The following is a 25,239-nucleotide window of genomic DNA, read 5'->3' as shown; positions in this document are numbered from 1 at the left end:
CATGATGCTCATTGTGGCCTCCAGCCTCTAGCTCTATGAGAGAGTGAACTTCTGTTGTTTTAAGCCACTAATTTTGCCAGGAAGGAGCCTTCAGCAAACCAGTATGTCATTCTTTCAAATGTGTTTGAGTAGCTTTACAATTACTATGCTGAGCACATGAGACAAGTCTGACACCAGACAAATCACACGTTAAATGGAAAAACGTCACTTTCCCTGAAACTTATGAAATTCTGATTTGGGCACAGAGAAGAAACAAATGTCTAAGTCACTGACTTGGAGCTTTTTTCCAAAATGTTCCATTTAGAATGGAGTTTCCTATAAACTTTCCAGACAAACTTAAAACATCCAAATACATGTTTTCTTCAGTGTTAAAAATTTAGATAATGCAAATAAGCAAAAAAGTAGGAAAATCAGAAGTTTTTCCCCAGTTTTATTATCCAGAGATTACTTCTGTTCATATTTTAGTATATATGTCCAGCATTCTATTATGAATGTTGACATATAATTATTTTATTTTACATTATTGTATAAAAATGGATACTAATAACATGTTATAATCGACTTTTTATATACTTAATACATTATAAATATTTTCCATGCCAATATAATTTCTACAACAAAATTTTTAATGACTGCACATTTTTCATAGTATTGCTGAACAAAAATTGCATATTATCTTTTTCACACATTTAAACACTTAGACAGTTTTCCCATTTATTTCACTAATGAATCTTTGCTGATCTCCCAGGAGGTTTTTTTTTTTAATACTTTAAGTTCTAGGGTACATGTGTACAATGTGCAGGTTTGTTACATATGTATACATGTGCCATCTTGGTGTGCTGCACCCATTAATTCGTCATTTACATTAGGTGTATCTCCTAATGCTATCCCTCCTTTCTCCCCCCACCCCACAATAGGACCCAGTGTGTGATGATCCCCTTCCTGTGTCCAAGTGATCTCATTGTTCAATTCCCACCTATGAGTGAGAACATGCGGTATTTGGTTTTCTGTTCTTGTGATAGTTTGCTGAGAATGATGGTGTCCAGCTGCATCCATGTCCCTACAAAGGACACGAACTCATCCTTTTTTATGGCTGCATAGTATTCTGTGTTGTATATGTGCCACATTTTCTTAATCCATTCTGTCACTGATGGACATTTGGGTTGATTCCAAGTCTTTGCTATTGTGAATAGTGCCGCAATAAGCATATGTGCGCATGTATCTTTATAGCAGCATAACTTATAATCCCAGGAGTTTTTAAAATCAAGAAGTAGACTAATTTTGTTAGTAAGAAAATTATAATCTTTGCCATTTGCCCAAAAGTTAGGCTTTAATGTCAAATCTGACTCTCTAAAGTAAAAGGACAAGGATTTACAGCTATGGCCCTCACAGTATGGGGCACCTGGAAATAAGGATCTCCAGAGAATCCCTCCATGGGACAACAGCTCACTGCACCCACCAATCTTAAGAGTGACCCCGTAAACAAGTCTGTCATCCAACTCAACAAGCGTTAAGGGAGGGTCAATTCTATGTGGCAAACCAGAGAAATCAGGTAAAGTTACAATCTTCTCTCCAAACACCTGTATCAGCTGAGAAGTTTTAATTCCTAGTATGAAAAGACTTTAGTCAACAAATAACAAAAGTGAGGTCACAGAGGATAAAGAGCTTTACCGAAGCCACCACGGCTGTCAGTGGAAAAACCAAAGTATAGAATTCAAAGTTCTAAGTTTGGACCTGTGGCCAAGAAGTTTACATTAAAACCTCTAGGTACACTAGCAGTCGCATAAGGAGTCTGTATTTGAACATATATTTAAAGATCAACACTCAAACAATAGATGGAGGCTTCAGTTAACCCTGAAGCCATCTCCACTTTCTCCCCTGACTCCTCTGAGACTGGAACAAGGAGGTTAGGAGAATGGGCACTGGACAGGGTGGAGAGGGAGGGGCAAGGCTGAAGGTGGCTTAAGTGCCTGCTGGGGACAGGGAGATTCCTCCAGTTTTCAAAAGCTTCATTTTCCATTGATTCTGCTGGCTCCTTGGTCCTTAAGTATCAGAGGCAGATAGATGTCTGTATGCGAGTGAACAATCCTGACAATGTGCAATAAATTCTTGTGGATGTAGAAAGAAAGTAGAAAAGAAGGAGGAAGGGAGAGAGAGAAGGAGGAAAAAAGGGGAGAAAGGAAAAAAGGGAGGAAGGGAGGGAGGGGAAAAGGGAGGGAGGGAGGAAAGGAGGGACAGAAGAAGGAAGGGAGGGAGAGAGGAAAAAATTTTTACAAGTCTACAAAGGGTAAAAATTGCAGAAAAATAAAAGCTTGTCTCTGAAACAACAAAGGTTAGCTCATACAAACTTTAGCTTCCTGCATTTGAGGAGACAAGCAGAAGTGAATGTTTTGATTTGTTTACAGGAAAATGTAAGAAAGTATAAAGAGAAAATAAATATCAATCACTCTGAATTTAGATTAAAATAATCAATGGAAACCACAGGCTTGAATCTAATCATATATATATATAATATATTCATATATTATATATACATGTATTCTGTCTTGACATTGAAGTCAGAAACTTACCTTGCAAAAACAAAGTCTGTATAATTGGCATAATAGGATTCAATAAATGCCCAAAATCCAAGAAAGAGCTATAGAGACGCATGTGATGAGGATGGTCACACTATAAAACCAACATTTTCATTTGCGTTAAGGAGTAAAAAATGGCCCTTTGTCTAAAATGAGAAAAAATGAGAAAACATGACTTTATTTCAAGTTAAATACGTAATTGATCAACGGAACCCAAAGATTTAGGTGTAGAAATCAGATACACGTGATGCTAATTTCAAATACACCTACATTCAAATCAAGAGTCCATATCATGAGATAAGTTGGATTACTGGAATTCACTTCTCAGACTGGCCATTTTACACAAGCACTCCATGGTAGTATTTGAGGGTTACCTGCAAAGCCTTCAGCTCAGAAACATCTCCTCTCCGTTCCATGAAACTGTAATCAATCTCTTCCTTCCTGAGAGCTAAGGGACTACTACTGTTATACCTGAATGCACGGAATCTCAAAAAAGGCAATATAAAAATTGTTATGGTTTACAGATCATTAACTCCTTCCTGGAAACTAGTTTGTTCGACAGTTACCCTCACAAATGGGAAGATACCAGTAGTGCCGTTAGGTGGGGCTTCACATCAAGCCAGGCCAAGTGCCTCACTCAGGAGGAGGCAAGATTTGGGTACATAGGGCCAAGCACATGGTGAGCACAGGCCTAGGTGAGGGGCTGGTGGGACACTAGGTAAAGGACAAAGGAACAAGCACTGCTGGATAGGCTACAGAATCAAGACATGGATGCCCTCAGCCTAAGATGGGAGGGAACAGAAAGGAAGGGGAGCACAAAGAAATATCTCATTCTGGCTGGGTGGTGGCTCATGTCTATAATCTCAGCACTTTGGGAGGCCAAGGCGGGTGGATCACTTGAGGTCAGGAGTGCAAGACCAGCCTGGCCAACAAGGTGAAAACTCCTACTAAAAATACAAAAATTAGCCGGCCCTGGTGGCAGATGCCTCCAATTTAAGCTACTCAGGAGGCTGAGGCAGAAGAACCTGGGAGGTGGAAAGATTGCAGTGAGCTGAGACCACAGCAGTGCACTCCAGCCTGGCAAACAGAGACTCAAAAAAAAAAAGAAGAGAGAGAGATAGAAAGAAAGAAGTAAAGAAAAGAAAGAAAAGAGAAGAGAAGAAAAGGAAGGAAAAGAAAAGAAAAGGAAAGAAAAGAAAAGAAGAAAAGAAAAGAGACCATGCTAAATCAGCCTGCTCACCACTGACATCCAAGGTTGCCTCAGGGGCCAAGAGAAGCCTCCCCCTGAAGCCAACCCTCAGGGCTGACCTCAGACACTGGCCCCACCAGCCAGATGAAAAGGATGTAGTGGAAAGACAGCCAGGGACTCTCCCAATCAAGGCAGACAGATTCAGTCCCAAACAGGAGACCCATGTCAACAACTGCTAATGATCTTGCTTTTCCTGTTCCTACACACACACCTCCCCTTGGTATTTCTCTCCTGGGTTACTTCCCTTTTGCAACTCAGAGAAATTCTCATGCTCAGAAATTAGCAGCAATCACAAACTTTATAAAACATTTTAAATAAAAGACATATGTTATGTGCTAAATCCCCAATTATGCATCAGTTTGTTTGTGACAACATTGCTGCTATTTTGCTTTAACAGTATAAGCACTGTGGAATGGGTATTGTACAGCATCCACACGGCCATATAGGAACTCAGTGGGCATTTTGCGTTGGTTATATATCTACACATATAATTTTTACAAGGCATATGACTTTTCATTGTAGATTGCCTTTTTCTTAAGAAAACTAAATGTGAGAATCTGTGTGGTATATCTGGGTAAAATTACATGATATTTTTAGTATTTTCCTTATGCTTTCTGGTTTCTGTAAGAAAAGATAAAATTCCAATCCAATTAAACAAGGTAAATCCTCCAGCCTTGGACATTTGGAAGAAAGACAGCAGGATGGGTTGGTAGGCACGAAACTCAGAATCCACTAAGGAGTGTGTAACAACTCACCTGCCAAATCAACTAGCCCTTAAATTCTTTTTTAAATTTTTTTATAATGTCCATGAGATCCTGATATTGACCTATGAAAGGTGCAAAAGCAGCCCTGCAGAAAAGAAACAGGTTGCTCAAAATCCCATGACACAACTGGCTCGCCTGTTTTGAGAGACACCTGTGGACAGACACGGAACCCACTCAGTGGCAGTGGAATCCGGTGGGGGGAGCACAGGCTGTGGAGTCAGAATGCTGCAGCTCAAATCCGGGCTCTGCTAGTTACTAACGAGGGACGCTGGGACACTGAGATGAACTTCTCTCTGCCTCAACTAGTTCATCTGTGAAACGGGGCTACACCTGGCACTTACACCGTTGGGTTGCCATGAGGATGAAATGGCTCTATGCCATGAAAAGTACATAGATGACCACTTAATGCATTAATCCACACGTGTTCTTTAGTGTCAGTTCTGTATTATTAAGACTTCTATTTCGATTTTTTATTACTATGGTCATCATTATTATCAGTATTTTGTGAAGGCTTTGAGAACTTCAGTGAATGGAGCTGCAAGTCTCAATGCAAAGGAGGGCAGCTCCCGCTGGAGGATAAGGCGGCACACACAGTGCTGACATCTGATCCAGTAATTCCAGAGCCCAGTTCTTCCTTAGAAGCCAGCTTTCTGGACTGCGATAGCAAATCCACCAAATCCCATTTTCCATCCTACTCCCCACCTCCAGGTTACGTGTTTTTTCATGTCACTTACATTGCTCTTGTCACATGACTCTGCAGCTCAGAACTTCAACCTCCAAACATGGTTCGCCTTCATGTAAATTACATGTTATAATTGAAAGTGCAGGCTCCTAGGAGTTCCTCACCACTAAGCCGAGCATCTGAGTCAAAATCTCCGGGAAGAAGGTACAGGAGTTTGCTTGCCAGGGGATTCTGATACTCACACAAGTTTCAGAAGTACTTGTGATTTATTTATTTGGGCACTTGTCTTATTCCTTCTATTTGGTTATACATTGCATCCCCCACAATACCTATTTTTATTCCTTTTTCCACAATACCATGTACACAGTAGGCTTTCAATGACTATGAATTCAATAAATGTTTGCTAACAAGCTGAAGCCACCTAGGATTCCATCTTGCTAGATAGGAGGAGAAAGGTGTGACAAGCCAGGATTGCTGCAGCAAAATCACACACAGCGTCTGATACTCCAAACAGCTCCAACAAGAGTCCTAATGCACTGCAGTGGGTTGTACAGTTAAATAACTCTACTCCAGGAAAAAAAAAAAAAAAAAAAAAAAAAAAAAAAAGTGGCTGCAATAGAGGAGAACACACAAAGACCCAGCTGCCCGAAACATGAATAGCCTAGCAAGGCACTCCCGTCAGCACCCACGGAGAATACAGATCAGTGGAAAATGGGAAATCTGAGATGAGCTAGGGTCTCAATGGTGCTCGCCATAACCCATTTTCAACTCCCCTTTCCTTTGCTTCCTCCTACCTCTTTCCTTCCCCAAACCTAAAGTTATAAGAGCTATTAGGGAAAAAGAGCAACTACTGTGTGAAGGCCGAGGGTCCCATGAGCTGGCCCTGCAGCTGGGCCTGGGCTACATTGTGTTCATTATCCCGGGAGGCGTGAGCCCGAGAGAGCGTTCCTTCTGCAGCTGGCATTTTGTGAGCTAAGTTACTTGCAAGAATCAGAGAGGAAACACTGGACTTTGTTCTTGAAGATGATCAGAAAAAATTGGGGAAGATCTAAAAGGATTTTAAACCAAAATTTCAAGGTTCAAACAGATAATTTTTTTTAACAAAACTCAGAACACAAAAGTGACACTGTCCTTGAGAATTAAAGAATAAAACACCAGTACATTTCCAGTTAAAACTTAAGTGTATTCTGTTGATAGTCTACAATTTGGAGAATTACACGTTGCAGGTTCTTCCTTCAGATAGAACAATAATGTTGGAAAAGCCCTCAAGAGGTGTTGGCCCAGATGCCTGACTCCAGGGTTATGATTATCTATGCCTGGAATCACCTCTTCAAGGTTTCTAGGGATGGAGAGTCCATAAATTTTTTATAGTCGAGTGGAATGTGTTTTTCTCCTTGAATGCAGAAGTTCTTCCTGGTGTCCAAATGAAATCATTGCCTATTTCCTTTGTCTAGCTAGCCACACATACCGAGGCCAGCACAAGCAACCCTTGCCCTCTTTGGCACACTCTTCTGAATTCCTACTATTTTTTTTTCAACGTCCTTTTAAAAGTAAAATAAATGAGCACAACCTAAGGCAGTACACAGAAAAAATTAGTCCATGAGACATGAACCCTATAATCCTTTTCAGAAAAATGATGGTTTTTATTCTAGCAAATATTTTTCTCTCACAAACACACACACATTTATTTAATATATAAATTAGATTGTCAGATTGCTAGGTATTTTTATTTTAAAACTGTGTAGTTTTTGCTCTTCCCATTTTAAATGTACTTTATAGGCTTTATTACACTTAATTCTCCTCCACATACTTGTCCCTACTGATTTCATCTTGCTTTGAGGCACCATCTTCTCTCATAGGAACAGAAATCAAAATAGCATTAATAAATCTTCTGAAGAATGTATAACGAATTTGATCTCAGATCACTTTCAAATTTAATGAGTACTTTTATAATTCCCTTCTATCACCAATTCACCAAAAGCATTAAATGCAATGGACCTAATGCCAGTTCTGTTGATTCGCTCTCTCCTGTTAAGGCAGAGCCACTGACAATAGCTCCTGGGAAGTTGGAAAGTCACCTTATCAGAATTACCATTTAAGATCACTTCAAAATGAGTCACATAGCTCACTTCCCTTATCCCACCGATGATTCCACCCCTCATCGTAATTAGAATGAAATCTAAACTCACCATGACCACAAGACTCTTTCCCCACCCAGCGCCACCACTCATCATGACTTTCTCAATTTCTCAGGTATACTGGCCCATTCCCTGCTGTTCCCAAATATACCAAGACCACCCACCTCATAGAATTAGTGTGCCCTATTCTTTTGCCTGAAAGATTCTCCTGCAAGTTCTTCACAAATTGGATCTCTCGTTAATCATGCTTGTTTACCTCGATTTTCTCCTCCCATGCCCCCCCAGCTAGCAGTTAAATCCCACAAAGATGCTGGTGGGTTTTGCCCACACTGTGACTCTGTGCCGGTCAGACAGTGAGCACCCAATGAATATGTGTGGAATGAATGAATGTGGGTGAGGTTTTGTGCATACCACCATCACCCAAGATTGCCGTAGATGCCAACCTGACCACAGCTATGTGAGAACTGATTCCTTAACACTAAGTAATAAGGAAAAGGAGTGTATCTCGAAAGCAATAAGGAAAGCAACAAAGAAAGGAGTGTATCTACAAAGTTATGAAAGAAATCCATATATAAATGCATTTTCCTTATCCCTTATTTTATTTCCACTACTCAAAAGAAATTTCTGATGATAAAATATATTCTTTGTGATCTCTAAATTGATTACTATATTCATCAACTCAAGCAAAAGAGAATATTATGTGAGAACCAAAATTATATTCTAGTTTTGTTTCCATGTTGGCATTAAAGTTTGCATAAATGAAAAATGCTTTTTCTGGATTCTGAGCCATGAATATTAGTATAAATTTTGAGAACTGAAGCAAAGCAAAAATGCAACATTATCCCTAAAGGATTTGGAGAGTATAACTGTTAGAAAACTTGATTTTTTGTGTTTTTTTCCCCATTCTTTAAGATATGTTTTATTCAGATTGAAAGAACAAAGGGAAGAATTATCATTAAGAACAAAACTTTCCTTGTGAACTCCAAAGTTCCACAGAGCTACAGAAATCACAGAGAGAATACAATTTTATTCACACATACTAAAACCCAGGTCTTTAACGGGTGTCCAAAAGTGGTAGTGTTATGTCATTAAGAAAAATAAAACAGGATATGAATTCAGTCTACCATCATTTGTGAGTTTATTTTTTGGTCATTTTATGTTTTCATTCTTAAAAATGATTACCATTGTGAAACACAAGTCTCAAGCCCACACATCCTTGAGGCTCTCTCACCAAGAGAACCCATGCTGGCCACATGCCCCATACCTTGCAGCCACTGTGAGTCCTTGTCTTCATCAGCGGTGTGGTCGTGCACAGCTCAATGGCCTCTGGTTCATGGAAGATGACCGCTGGGAGAGGTTCCTTTTTCAGTGTTAGGACATTCAATTTAGACTTCAGCATGGTCTGAAAGTGCTGAAAAGAAGACAAATAAGCCACATGTAGTTTAATCACTTAGACTTATATGTCCTGCAATTGTACATTAAACCCAATAGCAACTTGTTTGTTTTATTGACTCCGTTCTATTACAGGAAGTGAAGAGATACTTAGTAAAACAGAGGAGGGGGAACTGTGTCTTCTCAGGACCTCAGGACGTCATTCAAATGAAACTGTGGAGACAGTCAATTCCTAAGCAGAGTCCACAGAAACTTGACCTAGTGGTAAAGTCACCTCACCCAGGACATTATGTTCTGAGAAGCTCTTCCAAGGTACTGTATACAGATGAAATTGTGGCAATGGAATCCATGTAGCTTCAGCTACACAAGATGTTTGGAAGCGGATGTTACAGGGGTTATTTTGGGAAAAGTCAAGACATTGTGGAAGGATAACAGATGAAAAAGTACACAAGACTTCTGTTCTCTGCCTTCCCAAGCTCATTCATGCTGTAGAATCTTAGGAAATTCACTACTTTACACTAGACCATTTTTATCTGCTGTCTCAGGCCAGGACCCTAGGTAAATATTCATTTCATATGCAACTTCTGTTGGCTCTTGTTGTGAAAGACGCTCAGAATCCAACCAGATTCAATTACTGCTATCCATACCACCCAGTCTAAGACCACCTTTTCTTGGTCTATGATAATGACATCCAAACTGTTCCCATCACTTCCCACTTTGTCCCTATACAGAGATTTGCTATACGGTCACCAGAGAGATCCTTCTAAAACCTAACTGTGCCATGCCACCTCTGCTCAAACCCTCCTATGTCTTCCCATCTCCTCATGGAAAAATTCCAAGTTCTTACCTTGGCCTTTGAGATCACACATGATTCAGGGACCTACTGCCTCTCTGATTTCATCCCCCATCCCCATCCTCTCAAGTAGGGGTCCAGGCACAGTGTCCTCCTTACTATTTTGAGAATAAGCCAAAGACACCTGTGCCTTAGGACCCCGATCATGTTGCTCCTGTACTAGGTATCTGCAAGTCTTGCTTCCTCGCCTCCTTGAGGTCTCTGATCAAATGTCACCTCATGAGACAGCCCTTCCTCATCAAAATATAAAGCAGTCAGCATACATATACACACACCAACACAGACACATGCCTGGCTCCATGTGCCTGCAGCCTGTGCTTAGTAGGACCTCACACTCAGAAGGACTCCATGCTTAGTTGAATGCCTTTGGCTTAATGTCTCCATCTTGAAAGTGGGAGGCCAAGGAAAGGGGATGACGTGAGGTTAGGAGTTCAAGACCAGTCTGGCCAACATGGTGAAACTCCGTCTCTACTAAAAATACAAAAGTAGCCAGGCGTGATGGCGGGTACCTGTAATCCCAGTGACCTGGGAAGCTATAGCAGGAGAGTCACTTGAACCTGGGAGGTGGAGGTTGCAGTAAGCTGAGGCCGCACCACTGCACTCCAGCCTAGGCGATAAGAGCAAGACTCCATCTCAAAAAAAAAAAAAAAAGAAAGAAAAAGAAAAATATAGAAAGTCTTAATAATTTTATTTTGAACTTCTGTTCTGTAAGGGAAGTCTGATGGGACAATGGGGCACAGATGTGAGTGGATAAGAAACATACAGTGTGTGCATCCCCCATCCTTATCACCAACCTTCACAGAGCATTAGTCATGCCCCATAAAGACAGAATTCTGTTGAACTCATGACATGTAGGAATTTAGCAAGAGTCAAAGTGAGTACAAGGTAAGTATTTAAGCCTATGACTTAAAGAAGCAGGGGCATGCACAGCCCCAAGAGGCCATGCCTTGGAACCAGAACTTGCTTCAAGTTCAGAAAGAAATTAGCCTTGTTCTAAGAAACAGGAATGATCACGGAATCCTATTACATCCTTCCCGCTTGTATTATTTCCCTCTACAAGGCAACCACCTATGCTGAAATGATGACACAGAAGGAAAGGGAAAGGTGGGGCAGACACAGTTCGTTTTCCTTTCAGTCCTTCCTTACTCATCCGTAAGATGAAGGCAAAGTGGTGAGGGAAAGACCACAGTGCAATCAAACTAGAACTCAGCAGAAAAGATCTAAAATTGACACCCTAACACCACAATTAAAAGAACTAGAGAAGCAAGAGCAAACATATTCAAAAGCTAGCAGAAGGCAAGAAATAACTAAGATCAGAGCAGAATTGAAGGAGATGGAGACACAAAAAACCCTCCAGAAAATCAATGAATCCAGGAGTTGGTTTTTTGAAAAGATCAACAAAATTGATAGACCGCGAGCAAGACTAATAAAGAAGAAAACAGATAAGAATCAAATAGACACAATAAAAAATGATAAAGGGGATATCACCACCCACCCCACAGAAATACAAACTACCATCAGAGAATACTATAAACACCTCTACGCAAATAAACTAGAAAGCCTAGAAGAAATGAATAATTTCCTGGACACTTACACTCTCCCAAGACTAAACCAGGAAGAACTTGAATCCCTGAATAGACTAATAGCAGGCTCTGAAATTGAGGCAATAATTAATAGCCTACCAACCAAAAAAAGTCCAGGACCAGATGGATTCACAGCTGAATTCTACCAGAGGTACAAGGAGGAGTTGGTACCATTCCTTCTGAAACTATTCCAATCAATAGGAAAAGAGGGAATCCTCCCTAACTCATTTTACGAGGCCAACATCATCCTGATACCAAAGCCTGACAGAGCTACAACAAAAAAAGAGAATTTTAGACCAATATCCTTGATGAACATTGATGCAAAAATCCTCAATGAAATACTGGCAAACTGAATCCAGCAGCACATCAAAAAGCTTATCCACCATGATCAAGTGGGCTTCATCCCTGGAATGCAAGGCTGGTTCAACATACGCAAATCAATAAATGTAATCCAGCATATAAACAGAATCAAAGACAAAAACGACATGATTATCTCAATAGATGCAGAAAAGGCCTTTGACAAAATTCAACAGCCCTTCATGCTGAAAACTCTCAATAAATTCGGTATTGATGGAACATATCTCAAAATAATAAGAGCTATTTATGACAAACCCACAGCCAATATCATACTGAATGGGCAAAAACTGGAAGCATTCCCTTTGAAAAGTGGCACAAGACAGGAATGCCCTCTCTCAACACTCCTATTCAACATAGTGTTGGAAGTTCTGGCGAGGGCAATCAGGCAAGAGAAAAAAATCAAGGGTATTCAGTTAGGAAAAGAAGAAGTCAAATTGTCCCTGTTTGCAGATGACATGATTGTATATTTAGAAAACCCCATTGTCTCAGCCCCAAATCTCCTTCAGCTGATAAGCAACTTCAGCAAAGTCTCAGGATACAAAATTAATGTGCAAAAATCACAAGCTTTCTTATACACCAGGAACAGATAAACAGAGAGCCAAATCACGAATGAACTCCCATTCACAATAGCTTCAAAGAGAATAAAATACTTAGGAATCCAACTTACAAGGGATGTAAAGGAACTCTTCAAGGAGAACTACAAACCACTGCTCAGTGAAATAAAAGAGGACATAAACAAATGGAAGAACATACCATGCTCATGAATAGGAAGAATCAATATTGTGAAAATGGCCATACTGCCCAAGGTAATTTATAGATTCAATGCCATCCCCATTAAGATACCAATGACTTTCTTCACAGAATTGGAAAAAACTGCTTTAAAGTTCATATGGGACCAAAAAAGACCCCACATTGCCAAGACAATCCTCAGCCAAAAGAACAAAGCTGGAGGCATCACGCTACCTGACTCCAAACTATACTACAAGGCTACAGTATCCAAAACAGCAAGGTACTGGCACCAAAACAGAGATATAGACCAATGGAACAGAACAGAACCCTCAGAAATAATACCACACATCTACAGCCATCTGATCTTTGACAAACCTGACAAAAACAAGAAATGGGGAAAGGATTCCCTATGTAATAAATGGTGCTGGGAAAATTGGCTAGCCATAAGTAGAAAGCTGAAACTGGATCCTTTCCTTACTCCTTATAGGAAAATTAATTCAAGTTGGATTAGAGACTTAAATGTTAGACCTAAAACCATAAAAATCCTAGAAGAAAACCTAGGTAATACCATTCAGGACATAGGCATGGGCAAGGACTTCATGTCTAAAACACCAAAAGCAATGGCAACAAAAGCCAAAATTGACAAATGGGACCTAATTAAATTAAAGAGCTTCTGCACAGCAAAAGAACTACCATCAGAGTGAACAGGCAACTTACAGAATGGGAGAAAATTTTTGCAATCTACTCATCTGACAAAGGGCTAATATCCAGAACCTATAAAGAACTCAATCAAATTTACAAGAAAAAAACAAACAACCCCATCAAACAACCCCACCATGGGCAAAGGATATGAACAGACACTTCTCAAAAGAAGACATTCATACAGCCAACAGACACATGAAAAAATGCTCATCATCACTGGCCATCAGAGAAATGCAAATCAAAACCACACTGAGATACCATCTCACACCAGTTAGAATGGCAATCATTAAAAAATCAGGAAACAACAGGTGCTGGAGAGGATGTGGAGAAATAGGAACACTTTTACACTGTTGGTGGAACTGTAAACTAGTTCAACCATTGTGGAAAACTGTGGTGATTCCTCAAGGATCTAGAACTAGAAATACCATTTGACCCAGCCATCCCATTACTGAGGATATACCCAAAGGATTATAAGTCATGCTACTATAAAGACACATGCACATGTATGTTTATTGCAGCACTATTCACAATAGCAAAGACTTGGAATCAACCCAAATGTCCATCAGTGACAGAATGGATTAAGAAAATGTGGCACATATGCACCATGGAATACTATGCAGCCGTAAAAAAGGGTGAGTTTGTGTCCTTTGTAGGGACATGGATGCAGCTGGAAACCATCATTCTCAGCAAACGATCGCAAGAACAGAAAACCAAACACCGCATGTTCTCACTCATAGGTGGGAATTGAACAATGAGATCACTTGGACACAGGAAAGGGATCATCACGCACCAGGTCATATTGTGGGGAGGGGGTAGGGAGGAGGGATAGCATTAGGAGATATACCGAATGTAAATGAAAAGTTAATGGGTGCAGCACATCAACATGGCACAAGTATATATATGTAACAAATCTGCACGTTGTGCACATGTACCCTAGAACTTAACGTATAATAATAATAATAAAAAAAAGAAAGCGCACGTATCGAGAAGTGAGATAAAAACAGGTAAGTTAGTTTTGTGCAGTGTTTTCAATGTTCCAATAAAAACAAAATATGGCATGAACTAGAAAATGCAAAGTGGATAATTTATCTGTTCCCATCCTTACATTTGCATTTAAAGTAGGCACTGCACAATATAAATTTCATGCTCAGAATCTAAATGTTTAATTTTTCTTTACTTAGAGCAGCATTAAATAGCAAATAATAATTTTAAAAACACCAGGACTATTCCAGACAAAGATTCATTTTTAAAAAGCTTTATGTTTTGGTACCTTCCGTGGTATGCTGCTTCTGCTCTTTCAAAAAGAAACACTGAATTTTCATTGACACTGGTCCCTACGAGTTGTGTAGCCAGTTTCCACACATATATACTCATCTCTGCCTACTCCTTGTCCCTGCTTTGTTATTCCTACAATTTATCCCTATTTACAACCACTATAAGATTATGTACTTGTTTTGTTTACTTTATTGTCTTCCAGTAGAGTATAAAAGCACCATAGGAAACTATTTTATTCAAGGACGTATCACAAGGGCCTAAAACAGTTCCTGGCACATTTCAGAAGTCTAATGAATATTTGTGGAAGGTAATGAAGGTAATGTAATTTAAAAAAAAAAAAAAAAAACTACAAATATAAAAAAATTGAAATCAAGATTCATAGACTAGATCAGCTCACTTAGTGAGCTTAGTCCAAGTTGACCTTAAGGACCTGGTATGGTTTATGAAACAAACCCAAGCCTGAAAGAAATGGATAATAATACACGTACACAAGTACCTTTGCCTCAGTAAAAATTGCCAAAAACAGTTCTTTAGAAAGTGGAGATCATTATGTTACATGAAATAAGCCAAGCACAGAAAGACAAACATTGCATGTTCTCATGTATTTGTGGGATCTAAAAATAAAAACAATTGAACTCATGAACATAGAGTAGAAAAATGGTTACCAGAGGCTGCGAAGGGTAGTGGGGGGCTGTGGGGGAAGATGGGGATGGTTCATGGGTACAAAAAAACATAGTTAGAAAGGATGAATAAGACCTACTATTTGACAGCACAGCAGGATGACTATAGGCAATAATAACTTAATTTTACATTTTAAAATTAGTTAAAACAGTGTAATTGGATTGTCTGTAACAAAGGATAAACGCTTGAAGGGATGGATACCCCATTCTCCGTGATGTTATTATCGTGCATCACATGCCTGAATCACAACAGCTCATCTCATATAAGGGCAGTAGAAATTTTGGAATTTGTGGCAGGACAAAGTGTCTTTTTCACAAGTCCACTAGGACTCCATCTGGCCTCTCTGGTGGTCCATTTAAAGCATTGACTTGGCTAGGCTGCCATGCCCAGTTATTCAAACACCAATTTATGTATGTGTTACTGTAAAGGTATTTTGTAGATGTGATTAAAGTCCATAATCAGTTGATTTGAAGTAAGGGAGAGTACCCGAGATAATTAGGGTAAATCTGATTCAATTGGTTCAAAGACCTTAAGAGGCAGCCCAGACTTCTCTGAAGAAGAAGATATTCCTCCTGTGGATGCCAGTTTCAGCCCACGGTTCCAGCCCACCCTTTCTGACAGTCTCCCTTGCAGTTTTGGACTTTTCTTGCCAGCCCCCACAACTGCATATGCCAATTCCTTGAATAAACCTCTAAATATACATGTCCTACTAGTTCTGTCTCTCTGGCTGAACCCCAATTGTTACAGCCACCCTATAGAATAAAAAGTTGCCAGCTCTGAGGGCAACTTTTTTTTTAATGGAAAAGGCACTTGCCCTTAAGTTTTCCAGAGTGTTTGATTTGCATTTAAAAAAAAGAAAAGTAAGGAAAAGTCTTCGTATTAATCTGGAAGTTTCTGTCCTTGCTCCTAATTGATTCCAGCCTAATGCAGAGTGTAGGGTTTGGAGTCGCCAAGAGGGGACAGTGGTCTGGAAAGAGCCACATAGATCACTGAGAGTGAGACCTGAAGGTGGCTTGCCAAGTTGGTTGGGAAAGACATTGGGACCAACAGAGGAGGAGGATAAAGGGAAGGAAGAGGGAAGCTCCGAAGGTGAGGTTTGAGTAAGTGGGGGTATCTCCCCTGTCTGCCATTTTCCTCAGGCTCCACGAGACATTCATAAAAGCACAGATCATCAGTTCAACTTCTGCCACGCAGCAATTTTCTGAAGAGGGCACTAGAAGTGGCCCTGCTTTCAGGAATGTGAGAAAACCACACTGCCTGGAAGTTCCCAGATGGTCTTCCCATCCCTGTTGTAAACCAAATACTGCAACCATTGATTCAGTCACTAAGCAAACAGAGACTGAAAGGTGTGGACCAGCACACATGCCCCTATGATTGCTTGGCTGGGGAGCCAAGTGAAATAAATACACAGATAAACGGACAAAAAAAAAAAAAAAAAAAAAAGCTAAATTGGAGAAGGAAGATAACAGAGTTCAAATTCCAACTTCAACACAATGTTGTGCAACCTCAGCTACCTAACTCTTCTGAGCTTGTCTTCTCCAGCCAGGCAGGCATGTGCCACACATTTGGCTGCTGATTCGTTCCACCTTCCCTGAACACCTATATGCAGCCAAATACTGTGGTAGGCACAGCTGGAACAGAAATAAAACATTAGTCTCTGCTCGAAAGGGTTTCTCACGGTTGATGGAGACTGTTAAGTCAAATGACAACTGCAAATCTGTGTGAGAAGCTCTTCAGCAAAGCTAAAGACAGACCAAGAAAATATTTGAGGTGAAATAGAGAAAATGATTCCTTTAAAAGGAATACTTTTAATGGCTTCGTCTTCTTTGCCCACTCTCAAAAGATGAAGGTTAAAGAGGGAAATAAAATGTGGATTGCCTGATGAATTATTGACTCTATAAGAATACATCTTCCTATGGCAAAATTAACATTTTATGTAACTCTGAGTGGCTCTGGTACATTTTCGGTGGTTAAAAGTGTGAGAGTCATAGCTGCTTCTGCTTTGGAACACTCTTCTGTCCCCTTCCTTGGGAAAGCTTCTCCACTACTGCATGCTGCCTTGTTGAATGAGGCTGTCAGTCACAGTTCCTTGCCCCCAACACTGAATAATGTCCTTGCCCCCTTTACACAAAGAATATGCAACATGACACAGGCTGACCATCTGAGTGCCTCATGCCCCTGCCCAAAAGCATTGGTTCAGAGGAAATTCAAGACTGGCTGAACAGAATGTCCTGGAGATGGGCATGCAGGGTTCTGGACTGGAGTGATGTGAGCCCAGAGCTGCTGCTGGCCTCCTTCCCAATCGAAGTCAGCCTGAGAGTGAGACGACACCGAGACAAGGAAAGACAGAGATAAACAGAGAAACTTCCTGAGAAATGGAAAGACAGTCTTCACATCATTGAAGCCCTGGATCCAGCTGGGTCTAACTCAGATTCAGCCAGGGACTCACCTAGAATCTGAACCAATGCATTGCATTTTACGTTTAAACAAGCTTGCATTGGGTGTCTGATCCTTGCAACTAAGAGAATCTTGCAATACAAATACATGGTAATGAAAAATCTCCTGTGAAAATAAAAAGAAGCCATTAACAAAAATTTTTAAAAGACATCATCAATTTTAAAACTGCAGAAATGCATGGTAACATTATCTCTTTTTTAAAAAAGTGAATCTTGGTGGGATTGTAAACTAGTTCAACCATTATGGAAAACAGTATGGCGATTCCTCAAGGATCTAGAACTAGATGTACCATATGACCCAGCCATCTCATTACTGGGGATATACCCAAAGGATTATAAATCATGCTGCTATAAAGACACATGCACACGTATGTTCATTGCGGCACTATTCACAATAGCAAAGACTTGGAATCAACCCAAATGTCCATCAGTGACAGATTGGATTAAGAAAATGTGGCACATATACACCATGGAATACTATGCAGCCATAAAAAAGGGTGAGTTTGTGTCCTTTGTAGGGACATGGATGCAGCTGGAAACCATCATTCTTAGCAAACTATCACAAGAACAGAAAACCAAACACCGCATGTTCTCACTCATAGGTGGGAACTGAACAATGAGATCACTTGGACTCGGGAAGGGGGACATCACACACCGGGGCCTATTATGGGGAGGGGGGAGGGGGGAGGGATTGCATTGGGAGTTATACCTGATGTAAATGACGAGTTGATGGGTGCAGCACAGCAACATGGCACAAGTATACATATGTAACAAACCTGCACGTTATGCACATGTACCCTAGAACTTAAAGTATAATAATAATAAAAAATAAAAATAAAAAAAATAAATAAAAAGTGAATCTTGTACTTATTTGAATAGACTAAACCTTAATGATAAAGTACCAACTAACAATCTGAAGTAGGTATTACGGTCCCCAGGTTATCCATATCTAAGACAAAGTCCTCTGAGGTACTGCCAAATGAAATGAGTTTCAACTCTCAAGAAACAGCCAAATAGTGTACCTGCAGTGGCAGCCCACTTAGGCGGCACGTGCTCTTACTGGATAACAGAGTCCTATATGCCATATCCAGTTCCATGGCCTTGTACTTCCTGGTCCTCTTTCCTCATCTGCCAAGTTTAAAATGCTATATTAGCCATGTCAAAAACAATATCACTTGTACTTTGCATGGACAGGCAAGTGCGATACAGACAATGCACCTAAAAATAGCATAAAGAAATAGCATTATAAAAAGGCAACAGAAGAAGAATCTAATAGAGGAGCTTGGAAAAGCTACTGCTCCCAAACCAAAGGTGCACAGAGTTCCATAAAGAAAATGTGTTATTCATTTTTAAAGAACAGAAGTGAATAGTGTTGTAGAAAACTAGGGCGCTGCCCTGGACAAATTAAACAAAGCTTGGCTTTCTGCATTGGGTGTTTTATGTGTGATCCCAAAATAGAGCCTCTAAATCAAGCCCCATTATGCAGATGGGGTAATCGCCATGCCCTGTATAATTTTACAGTTGGCGCTGCTTCCTACCCCTATTCAGACATTAATCTCTGACAGTTTAGCAAGTGGCAATTTACATATTTTACCAATTCAAATTGGTTGTATTTCACCTCTGTATTGATTTTGTATCCAAAATATAAAGCATCTTTGGAAGGCAAAGATGTTTTTATAAGATAACTGGAACACTATTCATACTTAAAAGAGAGGGAAGACATTAAGATTTTAATCTTCCGTTCATCCTCACACGTTGAAGACAGACTATATTGGTCAGTTTTAACTTGCAAATTACTGACTTAGTAATGCCCTAATCAGGCTTCAAAAATACGGTAAATGTTCATCTTAATAGAACCACAAGGAACAATTGGGTGAATCAGACTAATGGAAAACTTCAGTCCAAATAAATGTAAATTTGTACAAGTGCGCAGAAAACACTACGGCTTTGACATTCTATTTATAATCACGCTTCATTTTATTACTTTGGGGATTCCTAAGGATTAACGGGACTCACTTGTGGTTTTCTTACGTTCTATACCACTTATTTTAAATAAGGTATATTCAGGCCCCAACTATGAGAAAAGAAACCATAGCGACACTTTTTTCTGACCTTTAACAAGACATCCTGCTTATTATTCTTCTTAATGAAAATTCTTAGATTTCTGCTTTTAAGTATTTATTCTACCATTTTTCACAGAAATAAATGACATAAAAGCAAAAGAAAATTCTGTTCAATAAACAATTTCATATTTAACAACTAATTTGTCTATAATTAAAAGTAATTATATGAAAGAAGAAAAATTTCACTTAAAATGAACTTTTATTTAAACTTTTAAAAACTATTTTTCTCTTACATGAGTTCAACGTATAACCTATAAACATTTTTAAAGCTAAGAGTTTGTCTATTTTTTCCTTTGATCCTTTTTTAATGCAAAACAGGTTGAATAATCTCCAAAATCTAGCAGGCATATACAAAATTAAACCTTTTTCTTCAAGCATTAACCTTCTTATGAAGTTTATGTCAATCTGGTATTTCAAGAAAAGAAAAACCTACACCAATTTGGCATTTATCTTCTTGTTACAATTTAGCCTAGTCACTGTCTTATTCAGAATAGTTTCAGTTTAATTTTAAAGGCCTACATCCCAAACGCTCATAAATTTAAAAGGCTCTCTATATCTATTAAAGAAATGGCTATTATTAAGCTAACTGAAAATACTCATGTTCACACAGCCATATTTATTCATGCAGCTTTGATAATGGAAGCATTTTTTTTTTTTAACATTACAGATTCTCTCAAGTGATTATGTGGGAGAGGCACCAAAATAACTCCATGCCCAGGGAGTATGCAAAAGCCCCCAAGGCTTGTGAAGGGCTCACTTACTCAGTGGGGAGAGAGAAGGGGGGAGAGATTGTGTGTGCACGTGCGCGTGCGCGTGTGTGGACTCACTAATTCACTGATTTTCTTTGTCACTGACTTGAAATACACACACACACACACACACAAAAATGTGTTATGTCCTGTCATCTTCTAACCCATTTTTCTATATGTAAACAGTTATTTTTCCAACTGTGAGCAGTTAAACAATTCATTGTTAAACACGGGTTACAAGCTGCCTCTAGGTAAGTTTTATTTAATTCACAGACTGCTTTGTTGTTAACATTTGAAGTGGTATTCAAAAATGGAAATATATACATAGTTGAAATCTATATTTCCACGTCTTTTGAAAAATCAGAAGTTCTGCAAAAGGAATATTCCCTCACAGTAACAATTAGCTCAAGCTGACAGTTGCCTTATTGACCTAGGGGCTTTCCTCTGCATTGGACCGTGGTCTTTGCCTGCCCTCCTGCCAACTTTCTCGTTTATACTAAACACCATTTGCTATTTTTATAGTCATTGTATGCCTTACCAAATTCACTCCTATACATTAATTGCTTGACCCTTTTAGGCATTTGAATTTGCAACCCCTGATGTAAAATGCCAAACGCTAGGAGTACAGAACAAAAATCTCACCTACTCATGAAAAAAAAAAAATTCAAGTATAGCTGAATTGACTCTTACCTATATTTCAATTATGAAAATTGAACTACGAGGGTGTGAGTCAGTGAATGATAGAGAGAATAATACTATAAACAGGTCCACATGCCTGTCCGTCATTGCACTCAATGAGTATGGGACATGATCAAGTACTTAGAAATCTGCTCTTCTCTGAGTTATTCCCACATGCCCCTGGTGGTGTGAGTATCTTGTTGCACTGAATACAATTAAAATGCTAACAATCAATATTGTTTACTTCCACTTTTAATCAGGATGAATTAACATGAACACGGATGACCCTCCTACTTAAAACAACCAAAAGTTATGAAACAACAGTATGCGACACTGGGTATGAAGCAATGAAGGACAGTGGCCCCTGAGAGATGCGGAACAAGTGAGGTAAGCTGTACAACTGTCCAGCTTCCTGCCTTGAAACAGTTTGCAGGCTGCAGAGCAGGGAGGAGAAACACAAGCAGGGCGCAGCCGAATCCCTGAGCTCAGCAGACAGAGATGAAAGCCTGGAGAGACAAATAAGAGAAGAGAACTTCACAGAGAGAGAGTTCTGTAAATCTTCAGAGGGTCTCCTTAAATATTCAGCTGACTACTGATCAGCATATGCATGAAAGGAAACTCACGGCTGGACAAGATCCACTGGAAAGAATAAGAGATTAGAGTGCTGGTGCTCACACAGGGCCAGTTCCATTGCCTGCTCGCATCAGCCAGACTGAAAAAACTCGAGTCACAGAGCAATGGGTAGAGAAATCAAGAAGTTGTAGTCTCAGTAGTAGGGAAATTAGCACTAGAGTACATGTTGCTCTGGTCTCACCTACAAATCTTAAAAGGAAGATTCAAAGGATCAAATTGCTTCCAAGTAATTTAACAGGATCTAACAATAACAAAAAGTTGAAGAATATAGGAATACAAAAATATCCAGTACCCAATAAGGTAAAATTGGAATGACCTAACATCCAATCAAAAATCACCAGACAAGGCCCGGCATGGTGGCTCATGCCTGTAATCCCAGCACTCTGGAAGGCTGAGACTGGCAGATCGCTCGAGCTCAGGAGTTCAAGACCAGCCTGGGCAAGATGGTGAAACCCCATCTTTACTAAAATTACAAAAAATTAGCCATAGTTACAGCTACTTGGGAGGCTGACGTGGCAGGATCACTTGAGCCCAGGAGTTCGAGGCTGCAGTGAGCTATAATCAAGCCACTGCACTCTAGCCTGGCTGACAGAGCGAGACCCAGTCTCAAAAAAAAAAAAAAAAAAAAATCATCAGACATGAGACATGCAAAAAGGCAAGAAAATAAAATCCAAGAGGGTTAATAAACCAGTTAATCAAAGCCTACCCAGAATTGACAACAATGTTACAATAAACAGGCAATGACCTTAAAACTATATTTAATATTTCACTGATGGTTTTAACCGGTGCAATAAGGCAATAAAAAGAAATAATAAGAATCCATATTGGAAAGGAAGAAGTAAAATTGTCTTTATTCATGGAAAATTTGATTATCTTTGTAGACAATCCAACAATTCTTTTAGATAACCTAAAAAAAAAAAAAAACTACTAGAATGGATGAGTTTAGCAAAGTTGAAGGAAACAAAAATCAATAAACAAAATTCTATTGTTTTTCTATTGTCTGGTAATGAAAAATTAGCAATGACAGCAGATGTCCTTATAAAAGATTTGTACACAAATGCTCACGGTAGCCATATTTTTAATAGCAGAAAATTAGAAACAACCTAAATGTTTCTCATCAAGCGAATGGACAAACTGTGGTATATCCACACAATGGAAAGCTCCTCAACAAAGTGAAAAGGAAGAAACTACAGAGGCACTCTACAACATAAATTATCAAATGATTATCCTGAGAGTGCAAACAAAAAAAAGAGAACATACTGTATGATTCCACTGATACAGCATTCTAGGAAATAGAAATCAGCAGATAGTGACTGAGAGAAGATCAGTGGTTGCCTGGGGATAGTGAGGAATGCAGGGAGGAGAGTGAGGTACATGAAGAAAGCTTTGCGGCGATGGTCTCATGCAGGTTTACAAATATCCAAACCTACCAACTTGTGTACTTTACATATGTATGGTTTATTATATGTCAAGTATATCTCATTAAAATCATTTTTCAGAGACAAAATAGTTTCAAGTAATATGGCCCTTTTATTCAGTCAAATGGCTTCATCTGATTGCTCAATGCTAGAGGGAAAATTCGCTGAGTGGAACACACTAAGAAATAAATTCTGACCTCTAACATGGTGCCTTCCTAAGAGACTTTCAAGGAAAAGTTTGACTCTACATGATTTTAATCTCTATGCTGACTTTGAAACTTAACTGTTGCATTGATATTACTCCCTATAAAATTAATAGTCAATGTCTTTCTCCTTGGATAAATGGCTAATTCTAGGATTGGGGCAAGAAAAGCAAAAGATGATCCTAGGGCATCTTGTTGAGCTAGAAAGGAAGACAGTGTTCATAAAATGATGAGGACTTGTCAGATGAACGCTGGGAATAACCTGAAGTAGCTCTCAATTTGGCCAACATTAGACAGTTTCAGTAACCATAAATAATGGTTGTAATGGATTATAACCCTAGACTAAAAAAAAAAATCATTGAACAATACTGAAAAGAAAAGAAAAGAAAAGAAAAGAAAAGAAAAGAAGGGAAAGGGAAGGGGAAGGGGAAGGGGAAGGGGAAGGAAAGGAAAGGAAAGGAAAGGAAAGGAAAGGAAAGGAAAGGAAAGGAAAGGAAAGGAAAGGAAAGGAAAGGAAGAGAGAAGGAAGGAAGGAAGGAAGGAAGGAAGGAAGGAAGGAAGGAAGGAAGGAAGGAAGGAAGGAAGGAAGGAAGGAAGGAAGGAAGGAAGGAGGGAGGCAGGCAGGCAAGGAGGGAGGGAGGGAGGAGAGGGAGAGAAGAAAGGAAGAAACGAAAGAAGGGAGGAAGAAACTCATAGTAAAGTTACACTTTTGTAAATATAGAAGAAATTATTAAAATCTAAAGTTACCATATTGCAAACACTATAGCAATGTTTCAGGCATGAATCACTGTTTAATGCTAAAGTTAGTGGGCTAAATATGATGAGAATGAAGATATTTATATTGTCTCAAAGAATCTTTCCAGAAGATACTTATTTTACAAAAAGAACTTTACTTTGGCAAAACCTGGCAGACATCACCTTGACTGAGTAACCAAAATAACCATCTCTAACAATGAGAAATATTGACATAATTTGTCTCTAAATATAATATACTGAGAAGGTTACAACGCCACTTCTGTAGTAGTCCTGCCAAAAATGCATAACTTGAATGTGATCATTAGAAAATACAGACAAACCCAAACTGAGAGATATGTCAAGAATAACAGGCCAGAACTCTTCAAAAATGTTACAGTTATAAAAGGCAGAGAATGACAGTAGAACTGACCATATTAAAGAATACTAAAGAGATATGACTACTAAACTCAATATATGATCTTAAATTGACATATACCTCACAAAAAGGCATTAGCGGAACAACTGACAAAATTTGAATCACGTCCTAAAATTACAAAATAGTATTTTACCAATATTGCTTTCCTGGTTTTTATTATACTATGTTATACAACATTTTTTCATTTGGGGATGCTTGAAAATTCTTTATACTATTTTGTCACTATTGAAATCTAACATTCGTTTAAAATGAAAAGTTTTAAAAATGGAAAGTAGTCTTTGAATTTTTGAATTTTTATTTTAATTATTGTTAAAATCACTTGTACATTTTCAATTAATACTTTTTAAAACTAACTTTAGATTTAACTTGTGTTCATATTTTAGCATCATACAGCTACTATTCCATTGTAGACTAAGTTATATTCTAGTATCCGACAAGAAGTCTGTTATAATTCTTATTTTTGTTCCTTGTAATATGTCTTTTGTTTCTGACTGCTTTTAAGATTTTCTATTTATTTTTAGTTTGCAACTGTTTGAATATAATGAAGCTAGTTATATAACTTGTTTCAGTATTTATCATGTTTATTGTTATCTGAGCTTCTTGAATCTGTAGATCTGTGGTTTGACATCTTCCATTATTTTTGGAAAAAATTCAGTCTCTATGTCTTCAATATTTCTTACATCCCATTCTCTCTCTCTTCTCCTTCTGGTATTTCAATTACATATATTTTAGACCATTTTATAGTATCCCACAAATCTTGTATGTTCTGTTCTAATTTTATACACTCTTTTTTCTTTCTGGATTTCAGTTTGGGTAATTTCTCTTGA

At 38.9% G+C, this 25,239-nt stretch overlaps 1 protein-coding gene across 2 annotated transcripts in view; it reads right to left on the bottom strand.

Annotated features, from left to right (window-relative positions):
- PID1 (phosphotyrosine interaction domain containing 1) overlaps positions 1 to 25,239 on the bottom strand; it is a 253,410-nt gene that overhangs the window by 125,730 nt on the left and 102,441 nt on the right. For both annotated transcript variants that reach the window (XM_050751158.1, XM_050751157.1), the window contains exon 2: positions 8,674 to 8,820. In XM_050751158.1, the coding sequence (XP_050607115.1) occupies positions 8,674 to 8,820 (147 nt within the window). The remainder of the gene's footprint in view (positions 1 to 8,673; positions 8,821 to 25,239) is intronic.

This window comes from Macaca thibetana, chromosome 12, assembly GCF_024542745.1.
Source record: "Macaca thibetana thibetana isolate TM-01 chromosome 12, ASM2454274v1, whole genome shotgun sequence".
NCBI classification, from domain to species: domain Eukaryota; kingdom Metazoa; phylum Chordata; class Mammalia; order Primates; family Cercopithecidae; genus Macaca; species Macaca thibetana.
This window is presented reverse-complemented; position numbering and strand designations above follow the sequence as displayed.